Consider the following 14,650-nt stretch of genomic DNA (forward strand, 5'->3'; position numbering starts at 1 on the left):
AGTCAAGCCTTGAAACTTGACTGAAGCCTTGAGCAACGAGGTGGGCCTTGTGTCGTTCAATCGAGCCATGCACCCTGTATTTGGTGCGAAACAACCATTTTCACCCCCACAACATTTGAGTTGGGGGGTTGAGGAACTAAAGACCAGGTGTGGTTATGATGTGGAGCACACATTTCAGCACACATGGCATCATACCATTTCGAATTACGCATAGTATCAGAATAAGAAGTAGGATCCCTAGTAGCAAGTAGGATCACGAGTAGAAAATAGGGTCCAGAAGAGACTATGCTCCTGAAAACAAGATAATTCAGCCTGATAACGTGGCTTAAAAATGTTTGCCTCGGCGCGAGTGATCATATGGTGTTGTGGTGGAGATGAGCCAGTATTTGGAATAGGTGGTAACACTAGGTCAGATGTTGGCAAAGATGGTGGCAACATCGGGTGCATTAGGTGGAGTTTTCGTATTTGACATAGTGTCCGGATTAGGTTTGGTGGAGTCATCACAAATCCCAAATACAGGCGATGGTGGTTTGGGAATAGGAGCAGGCGTCGGTGGCTGAGGAGCAGGCGCCAGAAAATCACCAAAGTTTAGAGGAACATCCGCCAAGAATGAGTGCAATGGTAAGGTGGTGAGAGGTGCTTCCTTAGTAGAAGAACCAAATGGAAAACACAACTCATCAAAACGGGCATGACGAGTGATAAAAATACGAGACAATACCGGATCGAGGCATTGGTAGCCTTTGTATTGCGAATTGTACCCAATAAAAACACACAGAATGCTTCGGGGAGATAGTTTGTGTTCTGAGTAATCACGTAACTAAGGGTACACCCTACACCCAAAAGGTCGAAAATTGTCATATGAGGGTACCCGTGCAAATAAAATTTCAAACGGGGACCACATGGAAAGCACCTTCGAGGGAAGTCGATTGATGATGTGAACCACAAATCTAAAAGCATGAACCCAATAAGATGTTGGAATCTGTCCGTGAAACATCATAGCAAGCCCAGTTTCAACAATGTGGCGATGCTTGCGTTCAACTCGGCCGTTTTGTTGCGGGGTATATAGATACGAAATTTGATCATGTGACATCCCCTAATTTCTCGGCCAGAAAAGACCGATTTATTTTATGCTTTTTAAAATAAAATCAGAGTAATCCTTTTAAAAGATGTTGCGGAATTTGTTCCCAAAACAAAACATGATAAAAGTTTATCAAAACCTTTCTTTAAGAAATATATAATTTCCTTTTATATCAAAACCTCGGGATGTCATGTTCCGATACAGATCAAAAGCATAAACAAGACATTATAAGCCTTACAACAGTTATTTACAACTACTGGCCTATAATCCATAAATCACTCATCATCATCCGACTATGCTCGGGATCCACTACCTGTAATATAAAAAGCTGAGTGGGTCAGGCTTGGAAGCCTGGTGAGCATATAGGGTTTTCAACCCACAATAAATAAATTTATTATAATTAAAAATCAACAATCAACCAAATTACCCCAACCCCATTATCTTATTTATTTCTTAAGGGTTTACCCTAAGAATCAACTATCACTCCTTCCTAAGGATTCATCCTAAGGAATAGGCATGAAGTCACATCGTCGCTAGGGTTTATACAACAGGCACTAAGTCCATAGCTGCCAAGGTTTATCCAACATGTGCTAAGTCCATAGCTCTTATTTATCAACAATATTATTCACAGGAATCCCCCATGCAATACATGTCAATGGGTTTTTAGAGTACAACAAATGAACATATAGTTCACACACCTACAGGTTGTGGGCCTGCTAGTGTTCCACAGACCGTCTAGAATAGTCCATGGTTGTCATCCATACTCTGCTGAATGACGGGGGCCAACGTTTGGGTAAGGGCTTTTCTCATATTTCACCACTCACATTCAACGTTTGGGTAAGGGCTTTTCTCATATTTCACCACTCACCCTCAACTCATGATCTCATTTCACCACTAACTCTCAACTCATGATCTATATCACTGATCATCTCATCTATCCAACTCACCTTTCATCACACACCCACTATTTCATCTACCCATGTTTTTCCCAACATTTTTGTAAATAAAATACATATACAGTTTAAATTATTTAAAAACATGTATAAATCATTCCTTCAACATCCATCTCAAATAGACAAACAATATATATTCACGCAGCACGTATTTTATATAAAATACTTCATATATATGTGTAAGGTGAAAGTAACTACACACTCACCTGATTTAATGAAAATCGGACAGCAATTCGTTTCCTAAAACGATCGTTTCTAATAAAACCAGGAGTTTTATTCAGAAACCGGGTTCTGCGAGGGTCGGGCTTCAAAACCGAAAAGATAAATTTTTCGGGTCTTCGGGAAGTATTCCGGGTGTTATAATCGATACCGGGGCTTTGGGGGATGTCGAGATAGTAAAAATATTGAAAAAGGGGGTCAAAATTGCCAATTTCTTAAAAGTACCCGGGAGGTCTCGCAGGCCTTGTATTTATAGGCGAGGCTCCTGATCGGACGGCGAAGAGGAAGCCACGCAGCATCAGATGCGAGAAGAGGTCATGTGGGTTGCGCATGCGAGGGCCTCGCTGGCAGCTCCTGATTGGACCGAAGTCTGGGTCCGACGAGGGGGGGGGGGGGGTTCGTGGCTCCTGCGAAGCTCGGACAGCTGGTGCGACACGCGTCGGTGCGAGGTAAGGCGGCTTCGGATGCGAGGAGACACCTGGCACGCGTCGGACTCTCGGCTGCACACGCGTCACTCCTCGGATGCTTCCACCGCTTCGGATGACTCAGCGAATTTCGGACACATGGCACACATGCAGCGAAGGTGACGTGGCCGAAGTCCACGTATGCGAAATTTCCCGATTTTGACAATATTTCTCGATTTTCGCGCCAAAACTTCTAAAATCCATAACTTTCGCATACGAGCTCCGTTTTTGACGTTCTTTATATGCACGCGTAGGTAAGATTACGCTCTACAACTTTCGTTTAGACTTCGTCGGCTAATTTTGACTTTAATTTTTATATTATTATTTTTAACAGACCGGGATAGGAAATTCGTTAAAAATTCATAACTTCTTTATCCGACGTCCGTTTTCGTCTGTCTTTTTACCGTTGTGCTACTATTGACGAGACCTTCGATTCTCGTTTAGGTCGTGTCGGATAAAAATCACTCGATCTAAAATTCGAGTTTTTAGCTGTCTACTGCTAAGCTGAAACTTCGGAAAATCATAACTTCCTCATACGAAGTCAGATTTTGGCGTTCTTTTTATACATACTCTCGGTTTAACGAACACTACGACTTTCGTTTAGATCACTAAGGCTAAAAAGTAGTTTATCAAAAACTTACTTTTTACGACATTCGGCACCGTGCCGGTTTTGTCGCGAAACTTCGACATGTCATAACTTCTTCGTTATAACTCGGATTTCGGCATTCTTTATATATCCGTAATCCTTGTCACGACCACTACAACTTTCTTAATAAATATCGGCTTTATCTAATATTTATTTTCGACGCTCATTTTTAGTCTTAATTAATTAAATTCTAATAATTAAGCATAAAACACATAAAACACATAATATTCACATAATTCCTTTTCATTTCTTCAAAATGAGTCACAAAGGTTAACCTAGACTATCATGTCAATATTAATGTCTAGCCTAGAAACACGCGTGTTACAGATCAAAGATGTCATGTTGGTTTAGTAATGTTTTAACATTGTGATTTAAAATTTCCGTACCCCTATCACTTTGAAAAAGCTTAATGTTGGATGAAAATTGATTCTGCACAAATTTAATAAACATGGCAAAAATAACATGGAAGTCTGAATCGGACTTGAGCGGGTATAGCCACGTGAATCAAGAAAAATCATCCACAAATATTACATAATAGCGATAGGAGTCAACCGGTGACGGGCCCCAAAGGTCACAATGAACCAAATCCAATACATGTAAAGCACGTTTATTATTATTATCAAATGACGAACGGTGAGATTTGGCAAGTTGACATGGTGTGCAAGTAACCGGGTTTGGTAAAATAGAAGAAACCAATAAATGTCCAAATTTATTCAAAACAGAAATAGTGTCAAATGACACATGCCCCAATTTAGTTGATGGTTAAATAATTTTATTAAATAAATGTATTGCATACATATGAATTGCATTAATAAATAAAGTTGTTGTCGCATGTTGTCTTGAGGCGGGGACTACAATATATGAATATAAAATTGTATTGGAAATATAATGTCAAAAAAGGCCACTCATTGACATTATTTTTATATCTATCTTCTTGACAAGTGTTAAAAACAACTATAATATATAAACATGTAGCTTAATAATAAAACGCGCCTAATATTATTAATAAACCAATCTAAATTATGTGAAAAAGAAAGATAAAATCGTTATTTCGTTATCCAAATATGTAACTTTCAAGTGTATATTAATGTTGTCAAACATATTTAGGACATTTGTGATAAAAACTATCAACCTTCTCATATGTAATAACACAAAAAATCTAAACGAATCTTCATATTTAGGTTCACTTAATTTTTTGATTTAGTTAATTAATATGTCTTTTGAAAAAGTCAAATCATTTTTTCTTACTGTGCTTCGATGCATCTACCACCAAATGGACAAAATCAGCCCACTGTTGATCAAACAAAGACAGCTTAACCACGCGGTCTATTCTTAAGTCTCAACCCTATAAATCTCTCCTTCGTCCTTTTATTTTCGATTCATCCCACATTCATCGTATTTTCATAATTCAGTGAAAACTATTTCTCAAATGGATTCTCGACATATTTCTACAGCCATCTTCTTCTTGCTCTTTCTCTCAGTTACTAACAACACACCCTGCAACGCACAGTTATCTTCTACCTTCTACGACGCTACATGTCCCACTGCACTCCGTACAATCAGAACCACCATCAGAACAGCCATATCTCGTGAACGTCGCATGGCGGCTTCCCTCCTTCGTCTCCATTTCCACGACTGCTTCGTTCAAGGTTGTGACGCATCGATCTTGTTGGAGGATGGGCCTTCGATAATAGGAGAAAGGAATGCGTTGCCTAATAAGGGTTCTGTAAGAGGCTACGAAGTGATAGACAATGCAAAATCTGAGGTGGAGAAACTATGTCCCGGAGTTGTATCTTGCGCAGACATACTGACGGTGGCCGCCCGTGATGCATCAGAAATGGTTGGTGGTCCGTCGTGGTCGGTGAAGCTCGGAAGAAGAGATTCCACCACCGCTAGCCTTGTTCTAGCGGAGACCAGTCTTCCTAGCTTTAAAGCTCCTCTTGATTCACTTATTTCCACGTTTAAAGATAACGGACTTAGCGCCAGGGACATGGTTGCTTTATCAGGAGCTCATACAATTGGACAAGCTCAATGCTTCTTGTTTCGTGACAGAATATACAGCAATGGATCAGATATTGATGCTGGCTTCGCTAGCACACGTAGACGTGGTTGCCCTATAAACGATGGAAACGGAAATCTTGCACCACTAGATTTGGTGACTCCCAATTCGTTTGATTACAACTACTTCAAGAATTTAATACAAAAGAAGGGTCTTCTTGAATCGGATCAGGTGCTTTACAGTGGTGGATCCACAGACAGCATAGTTTCTGAATATAGCAACAATCCTTCCAAGTTCAAGTCGGATTTTGCAGAAGCGATGGTGAAGATGAGTGAGATCAGGCCATTAACGGGCCAAGAAGGAGTGATAAGGAGGATATGTGGTGCTCTTCCCTAAGCTAGCTGGTTCATTTAGTCCGGCCGGGAGTATTGATTTGGGTGTATGTTTTTGTCTCTGAAAATTATACTTGTAATCATATAAATCTTTATTCATTTATTTTATTCTTTTAAATGTAAAGAAATATAAAACCTTATATATTAGTATTCTCAAAGGAGTAATAAGATTTATTTATTTATCACCACTTTTAATGGAATTTATAGCTATTCATAACCAAATTTATTAGTTTTTGTATACATTTAATTGATTCATTTTATATTTGTTTGTTTGAGTAATCATATTGTTTGGTTGCTTTATTTTAAAACATATGTGTATTGATATATTTTATAATTACAGGTTTGATTTAAAATGTATTTGATTGTTGAAATTTGTAGTAATTTTATAATTTTATCTTTTAAAGTTATTGGTAATCTAACAGTACAAGATATGTATAGGCTGCTTTTTTCTAAATATTTTTCTTTTTTCAAATTAAAGAATTTCTATCTGTCCATGAGACTGAACAGATAAATGAATTTGGTTAACATAAAGACGTAAAATAGTTTTATTTGTTCTTATAAAAGACAGAAAGACGTCATTGAGAGTTGCGAAAAAACAAGCTAAAACGAAAATATTCTTTATATTATTGACGACGGTGAGTTGATAACCGTCTGGATGATCTCGACCCTTCAAACTTCCCAACTTTCAATCTCCACCGTAATAACTCGCTATTTACAGTTAATCAGAGGTTACTTCCTCACCCTAACGTCTTTAGGTCGTCCTCACGATTCCTCCTTCTTCTCCCCCACGTATGCGGTCGGCGATTGTCTCCTTCCAAAGTTGTTCAATCGGTTTCTGAGCCTCCTTCCAATAGTGTTTTATGGCAGCTTCATCAACCAACCACGATGAGGAGGTTGCTTCCTTCTTAATCGTTAACTGCTCTAACCACGATAGAGAAATATAGCATATATAATGATCGGAATTTGTTTAATGTTTATATGTTTCAATCAGTTTGTTTAATGTTTATTGCTCGCCCTCTTTTTTTATAAATACGAAGTCATCGTTCTTGCTATTTCAAATCATAGAAGTCGATAATAATCGGAGTAGGATGAAAACCAATTGCATATCATTGTGTTTATGTTTCAATTTTGATGAACGAAATCCTAATTTCTACTCTTGCTTTCAGGATTCTTCCTTTTCAGTTTCAGATCAACAAGTAATCATCATTACGGATAAGTTTTTTTTTACCATCCCATGATCATCTTTTTGTTTCCTCCATCTAAAAAATTTATCTTTACCAACTGATACGTCTTATGATCTCAGATGGAATCGGAGATTTAATTGTCTGTTCGTCTTCTTTCTCCAACCCACTCCAAGGTAGGTTCGCGGCACCTCTATCAATGGAGGATTCATCTTCCTTAAAAAGAGCATCCAGAATCTCGATTTCAACCCATTGCACAATTCCTCACCAGGTAAATCTCCTACATCATCAAACCACCATCGCAACCCTAATTATGATTATTATCTTCACACATCAAAACCATAAAAGTAAATTTGGATAAATTGCAAGGAACTAAGGCATGAAAAAGATTTAGTTTGAATTTGTGAGTAATTCCCACCTCCTTTCACATTTCTTCAAATGGCTACCAATTGAGGCAATTTTTATCAGTTAAGAGTTATGCTTTTTATGTTTTTTTCTTATTGTAAGGTAATTCATGATCAATTGTTTAAAAGGTTTTTTGATTGATTAATTGCAGTTGAGATCAAGAATGTTGACGAATTTAAAGGTCATGTTTCTACATATAAATGGTAAATTCTAACATGAAAGTTAAGTAAACTGTTTATTCTTGCTATTGAAATCTGGGTATGAAGGGATTGTCTGACACCATTGTTGCTGGAATTAAAGCTCATGATGGTTTCCATGCTAATCCAGGTGATATTTTCTTGACAGATTGTGCATGTCCAGGGGTAATTGGGGAATTTCTTAACAAAATGATCATTGTTTATGGATATTGAATTGGAAAAACGTAAGGTTCGCAGGGGTAATAGGGGAATTCCTTTTTTCAGATGTTGGTATACAATATCAAATTGAGTATGATCTTTTAGGAAATTTGGTTGATTATATGTTTGTTTTGAATGTTATATGTTTGCTACAGATGGACATCTGGGATAAGCCTACACTAGAGCAACTTTTTTCCTCCACAAAGTAAGCTTCTTTTCATCAGTACTATTCTCACATGATGCATTTGATTTGTGTTCAAGTACTCTAATAATAGATTTTGGTGTATGTTCTATAGGTTTGATGTTGTTATACATTTTGTTGGATTAAAGACAGATGGTGAAAGTGTACAGAAGCCCTTGATGTACCACAACAACAATGTCATTGGTTAAAGTGTACAGTTCGGTCATTACCTAGAAATAAAGGAATGCTAATGATGAGATCTCCCTTTCTGGTGTATTTTGGAGCACTTACTTGGTAAGCACATGACCTCCTAATAACTTATCTATCTCCTTCCTCCTGATCCAGACAACAAGAGCAACCCCCCTCCCCCCCCCCCCCCCCCGAGCTACATTATGAAGTATATATAATGTTAAAGATGAAACTAAGTGCTGTAATCTGAGTCAGCTTGGTCTGGAGCTGACCGGTGAGCTTTGTGAACCTGACTAGATTTTTTAAAGATGTGTGCTTGAGTTCAAGCTAACTATCTATATGTATGAATTAATTACTATATTTTTATGATAAATGTTTTCATTTTTAGGCATTAAAAGAATGTTTGAAAAAATAACCACATATTTGAGTAAACTAAACAAAAAAAAAGAGGGAAAATTAGTAAATTAGTCGAGACTGAACGGGGAAACATCATTTTTCTGACTTTATCTTTTAAGTTGTTCTTTTTATATCCAGTAAAAAAGTAACAACCATATGGCCATATATAGCTTATGAGGTTAAATGATGTCCAATAAAGTCAAATAGAAACATAATGCTAGTCTGCAAATTGCTATTTGTAGGAGGGGTAAATAGCCAGAAAAAAAAAGTTTAGCTTTACATTATCACTAGGCGAATACTCGTGCGTTGCGCAGAATACAACAATATATTTGAAATCTTTACAAATATATTCTTTTTAAATATGTCAACGATGTTGTTATTAACTATTGTATAATAAATCTTATAATAAGTTGATATAAACATTGTTTGTTTTGAATTATATGATAATGTAGACATCTTTAAAAATTCTATAATCTCAACTTTCTCAATGATCTCTACCTGCAGGTTACTCATGAATAAAATTAAATATAAATATAGTTTAATGATATTTATAGTTGTTATTATGATTAATTAATTTTAAAAAATTTATTTGCTTAAGATTTTAATTTCTGTCATTGTAATTTTTTAAAACATCAAACATTGTTTTTTTTAAGGTAACAACATAATTTTTATGTATAATATTACTTTTAACTATTGTTGTTGTAAGTTATTTAAAATAACGTATTTGGAAACTATTAATTATTTTAATTTGGTTTCGTAAATTTAATTTTTTTAAAAATTATTTGATGAATATTGTTAGTTTCTTTAATTGTAATTATTTAAAACAACAAACATTGTTTTTGTTTTTAAAGATAACATTATAATTTTTTATATAATATATATTTTAACTATTCTTATTTTAAGTTACTAATAAGCTACATATTTGAAAATTCTTAATGATTATAAAAAGTAGTTTCATGGTTTTTTTTTGTTAATTCAGGATTACAATTTAGGTTAACGTTATAAATTATAACTTTTAACTATTTATAAAATAGTCTATCGAGTTTTTTCAAGTTTAACTGAAATTTTGATTTAAATTAATCGTTTAACATTATATTGAAATTAATAAGTTAACTATATTGCATAAAATCATAAATTATTCAAAAGTTATGACTTTAAAATGACAATTGTTCACATACGACAACATATTTAAACTAATAAGTTAACTATAATATGTTAAAAAGTTAAAGTCATAATTTTGTAAATAAAAGTAAAATATGATATTTTAATATTGTTGTTTAGTTAATTTATTATTAGAATTTAATATTTACATTAATTTAACATTATTAACCAATATATAATAATTATTAGAAAGAATTTGAAAAGTTATTGAGGTTTAAAATGCATATAGTGCAAGTAAATATGTCTCTTTTATAAGTATAAATAGATAGATAGATAGATAGATATAGATGTTTTCGTGTTTTGCCAAACCCCTCAAATTGTATCCATCTCTCATATCATAGGAAATATTAGTTTTATTATGAACAAGTTATCGAATGTCCTTGAAGTTATTATAATTAATAATTTGCAAAAGACAACTATACCCTTCTTTATTCTTACATGAATAAATTTGTGTTAGGGGGCTCTTCGGTTTGTTTAGGTGATTATCATCTTGATGTCATTCATCCAATAAAGCCCAAGTTTGATAGATTTTAGTTGGTTGTGATTAAATCTGGAACATTAAGCACCGGTTAGTAGTAAGTAAACTATGTATTTAACAAGGGATTGCAGATGTCCCATGGTTTTGACACATGGAAGGTAAAATGATAGACAATTATGTATATTTTGATTGATTTTGGTTATTTATATTTTTTTATTTTCTTATTAAGGCTTCATGCATTTTTGGTCCTTATTATTATTTACACAGCTTAGTAGGAATTTCATATTTGGCCCTTGTTGTTATTTAGCAATTTCATATTTGGTCCATGTTAGCTTATCAAATTCTACAATATATTATAACATTATAGTTTTGGTTTATGCAGATAACATCAATCACTGACATAAGAATTTAGGGGATTAGTTGATTAACAAATGATGCAAGCATGGGAGTGTCATGGGGCTTTGTATTTGATTATAGCCAAATTTCTTATACATCGTCCTAGAGAGTGACATAACATGAAAATATGCATACTATATTGTTATCTTTTTAAAAAAAATGATTTCTCCTGCTCGTACTATCATATTGTTGATCGTTAGTTCCCCCGTGATGAGAACTCCTGGATCCGCCACTGGATGCGTCGTAATCATCCATGAAGTCGTTCACTGCACAACACATTTACATCCTTATGGGATGTGTTCATGCATGATTTCATATGCCACATCGGCTCTTACACGTAAGAACATCAACCATACCGCCCATCCTTATAGTCAAACTCTCATGTTAAAGTTGGTCCATCGAGTGTTGTACACTAGCTACTATATACAAATATTGATGATTTTTCCCCTTAAAAGGCACATTTATAGTTTAGTTTTTCAAGGTCGAAAGCACAATTTCAATACTTCTTGAAATCACAAAGTAATTAAAGGATGAAGTTCTTTGAATAACTTAAATTTGGAAGTCTCCTATAATTAACCCTCAAACTCATGTAGACGTAGGTAGACGTTGTTCTAAATAACTTCGATTTTTTATTTATAAAAATTTTATATTTTTGTATTTAGTTTATGTTTAAATAAATTTATTAAGTAAAAATATTAAATTCAGTGGCGGACTCAGAAAGAAAAGTCAAGTGTTGCATAATTTTTTTAGGGGTTTTACTACTAGAAAAAAAAATGAAGGCAGTTTCCGACAAAAAATCGTCAATAACTCGACGGATTTACACTAAATTCATAATTATCAGACTTTGTGATGCATTGCCAACGGATTCGTGACAGGTGTTTGACAGATTTCCAATGGATTTGTGATGAATTTTAACAATTATCATTAAATTTATATATGACGAGAAAATTTGAGGAGTAACTGGGCTACGGTACAACATAGTAAATTCGCCGATGAAATTGCATTAATTGAGAAAGTTTTGAGTTGTCGCATGCTGTCTTGCGGCGGAAACTACAAGACGCAAACATGCAAACATATGAATATAAATTTGTATTGGAAAGAAAATGTCAAAAAAAACCACACATTAACATTATTCTTATATCTTCTTTACAACTCCTACAAATTATATATATATATATATATATATATATATATATATATATATATATATATATATATATATATATATATATATATATATATTAAAGTTAAGAAAGATTTTAACAGTAAAGTAAAGTGGCACCTTTTTTCTCAATTTTGGTCCTCCAACTTACAACATTGACCCTTCATCTTTATGCTTTTGTTCACAAACAACGCTTTCAATTTGGTTTGAAATTTTCATAACTCTCGCCTTTTATTACATATTATTAGTATTTTGTCTTTTGGCAGAAATGGTCCCTCATCATTATTATTATTATTGTTAGACAAAATTACACGATTGGTCCCTGTGGTTTACCAAATTTAACATTTTCTTTTTGGTTTTAAATTAATGTTTTATTTATTAGAAAATACTCACCCAATACCATAAACCCACCCACCATGTGCCATCACCACCACCACCACCACCGCCAAAATTACATAAATGGTCCATATAGTCTACCCATGGTGACAAATTCAGTCCCTACTACTTGAAAAGACCAAATTACCCTCACATTAACGAACAAAAAGAATCAACATGCTACTTTACTTTACAAAGCAATACCTTCCGACCCCAGCAACTCCGGGGAATCTTTTCTAGTTATTATAATAAACATGTAGCTTAATCGTAAAGCGCGTCTAATCTTATTATCTTAAATTTACAACGTAAATAACTAGGTTCACTTAATTTTTTGATTTACTTGATTTATTGACTTTTGAAAAAGTCAAAATCATTTTTTCTTACTGTGCTTGATGGACAAAATCAGCACACTGTTGATCAAACAAAGACTGCTTAACCACACGGTCTATTCTCGAGTCTCGACGCTATAAATCTCTGCTACGTCCTTTCTTTTCGATGCATCTCACATTCTCACCCCACATTCATAGATTTACATATATAATCTTATAAAACCATCTCTCAAATGGATTCTAGACATACTTCTACAGCCATGTTCTTCTTGCTTTTTCTCTCTGTTACTAACAACACACCCTGCAACGCACAGTTATCTTCTACCTTCTATGACGCTACATGTCCCACTGCACTCCGCACAATCCGAACCACCATCAGAACAGCCATATCTCGTGAACGTCGAATGGCGACTTCCCTCCTTCGTCTGCATTTCCACGACTGCTTCGTTCAAGGTTGTGACGCATCAATCTTGTTGGAGGATGGGCCTTCGATAGTTGGAGAAAGGAATGCGTTGCCTAATAAGGGTTCTGTAAGAGGCTACGAAGTGATAGACGCTGCAAAATCTGAGGTTGAGAAACTATGTCCCGGAGTTGTATCTTGTGCAGACATACTGACGGTGGCCGCCCGTGATGCATCAGAAATGGTTGGTGGTCCGTCGTGGTCGGTGAAGCTCGGAAGAAGAGATTCCACCACCGCTAGCCTTGTTCTAGCGGAGACCAGTCTTCCTAGCTTTAAAGCTCCTCTTGATTCACTTATTTCCACGTTTAAAGATAACGGACTTAGCGCCAGGGACATGGTTGCTTTATCAGGAGCTCATACAATTGGACAAGCTCAATGCTTCTTGTTTCGTGACAGAATATACAGCAATGGATCAGATATTGATGCTGGCTTCGCTAGCACACGTAGACGTGGTTGCCCTATAAACGATGGAAACGGAAATCTTGCACCACTAGATTTGGTGACTCCCAATTCGTTTGATTACAACTACTTCAAGAATTTAATACAAAAGAAGGGTCTTCTTGAATCGGATCAGGTGCTTTACAGTGGTGGATCCACAGACAGCATTGTTTCTGAATATAGCAACAATCCTTCCAAGTTCAAGTCGGATTTTGCAGAAGCGATGGCGAAGATGAGTGAGATCAGGCCGTTAACGGGTCAAGAAGGAGTGATAAGGAGGATATGTGGTGCTCTTCCCTAAGCTAATTCATTTCATCAGGGAGAATTGATTTGGGTGCTTGTTTTTGTCTCGGAAAATTATACTTGTAATCATATAAATCTTCATTCATTTATTTTATTCTTTTAAAAGTAAAGAAATATAAAACCTTATATATGAGTATTCTCAAAGGAGTAATAAGATTTATTTATTTATCACCACTTTTAATGGAATTTATAGCTATTCATAACCAAATTTATTAGCTTTTGTATACATTTAATTGATTCATTTTATATTTGTTGAGTAATCATATTGTTTGGTTGCTTTATTTTAAAACATATGTGTATTGATATATTTTATAATTAAAGGTTTGATTTAAAATGTATTTGATTGTTGAAATTTGTACTAATTTTCATATTTTATCTTTTAAAGTTATTGGTAATCTAACAGAACAAGATATGTATAGGCTGCTTTTTTTCTAAATATTTTTCTTTTTAATAGGGATTCCTATTTGTCCATGAGACTGAACGGATAAATGAATTTGGTTAATATAAAGACGCAAAATAGTTTTATTTGTTCTTATAAAAGACTGAAAGACGTCATTGAGAGTTGCGAAAAAACAAGCTAAAACGAAAATATTCTTTATATTATTGACGACGGTGAGTCGATAACTGTCTGGATGATCTTGACCCTTCAAACTTCCAAACTTTCAATCTCCACCGTAATAACTCGCTATTTCCAGTTAATCGGAGGTTACTTCCTCACCCTTCCGTCTTCAGGTCGTCCTCACGATTCCTTCTTCTTCTCCCCCACGTACGAGGTCGGCGGTTGTCTCCTTTCAAAGTTGTTCAATCTGTTTCTGAGTCTCCTTCCAACAGTGTTTTATGGTAGTTCTCCTTCAACCAACCACGATGAGGAGGTTGCTTCCTTCTTAATCGTTAACTGCCCTAACCACGATAGAGAAATTTGGCCTATATAATGATCGAAATTTGTTTGATGTTTATATGTTTCAATCAGTTTGTTTAATGTTTATTGCTCGCCCTCTTTTTTTATAAATACGAAGCCATCGTTCTTGCTATTTCAAATCATAGTAGTCG

At 35.0% G+C, this 14,650-nt stretch overlaps 1 protein-coding gene, 1 long non-coding RNA gene and 1 pseudogene across 3 annotated transcripts; all 3 read left to right on the forward strand.

Annotated features, from left to right (window-relative positions):
• Positions 1 to 4,757: 4,757 nt before the first annotated feature.
• LOC145103960 (lignin-forming anionic peroxidase-like) lies at positions 4,758 to 5,939 on the forward strand. Its single transcript, XM_079041242.1, has one exon. It carries the CDS (start codon positions 4,790 to 4,792, stop codon positions 5,753 to 5,755), a length of 966 nt encoding a protein of 321 aa, XP_078897368.1. The 5' UTR covers positions 4,758 to 4,789; the 3' UTR covers positions 5,756 to 5,939.
• A 566-nt stretch (positions 5,940 to 6,505) lies between these two features.
• LOC145168433 (uncharacterized) lies at positions 6,506 to 8,244 on the forward strand. 2 transcript variants are annotated; one of them, XR_013741872.1, is made up of 7 exons: positions 6,506 to 6,644; positions 6,918 to 6,947; positions 7,055 to 7,203; positions 7,302 to 7,399; positions 7,489 to 7,664; positions 7,888 to 7,937; positions 8,029 to 8,244. It is a non-coding gene; the product is annotated as an uncharacterized LOC145168433 (long non-coding RNA). The 2 variants fall into 2 exon arrangements; XR_013741871.1 differs by having other exon boundaries at positions 6,918 to 7,203.
• A 4,372-nt stretch (positions 8,245 to 12,616) lies between these two features.
• LOC145109716 (lignin-forming anionic peroxidase pseudogene) lies at positions 12,617 to 13,665 on the forward strand (annotated as a pseudogene).
• Positions 13,666 to 14,650: the final 985 nt, after the last annotated feature.

The sequence above is a fragment of the Lactuca virosa genome, chromosome 4, assembly GCF_052849685.1.
Source record: "Lactuca virosa cultivar CGN04683 chromosome 4, Lactuca_virosa_CGN04683_v6, whole genome shotgun sequence".
Classification (NCBI taxonomy): domain Eukaryota; kingdom Viridiplantae; phylum Streptophyta; class Magnoliopsida; order Asterales; family Asteraceae; genus Lactuca; species Lactuca virosa.

Excerpts from the sequence above, each read along its gene's own strand:
- LOC145103960 (XM_079041242.1), top strand. The coding sequence starts at position 4,790 with ATGGATTCTCGACATATTTCTACAGCCATCTTCTTCTTGCTCTTTCTC.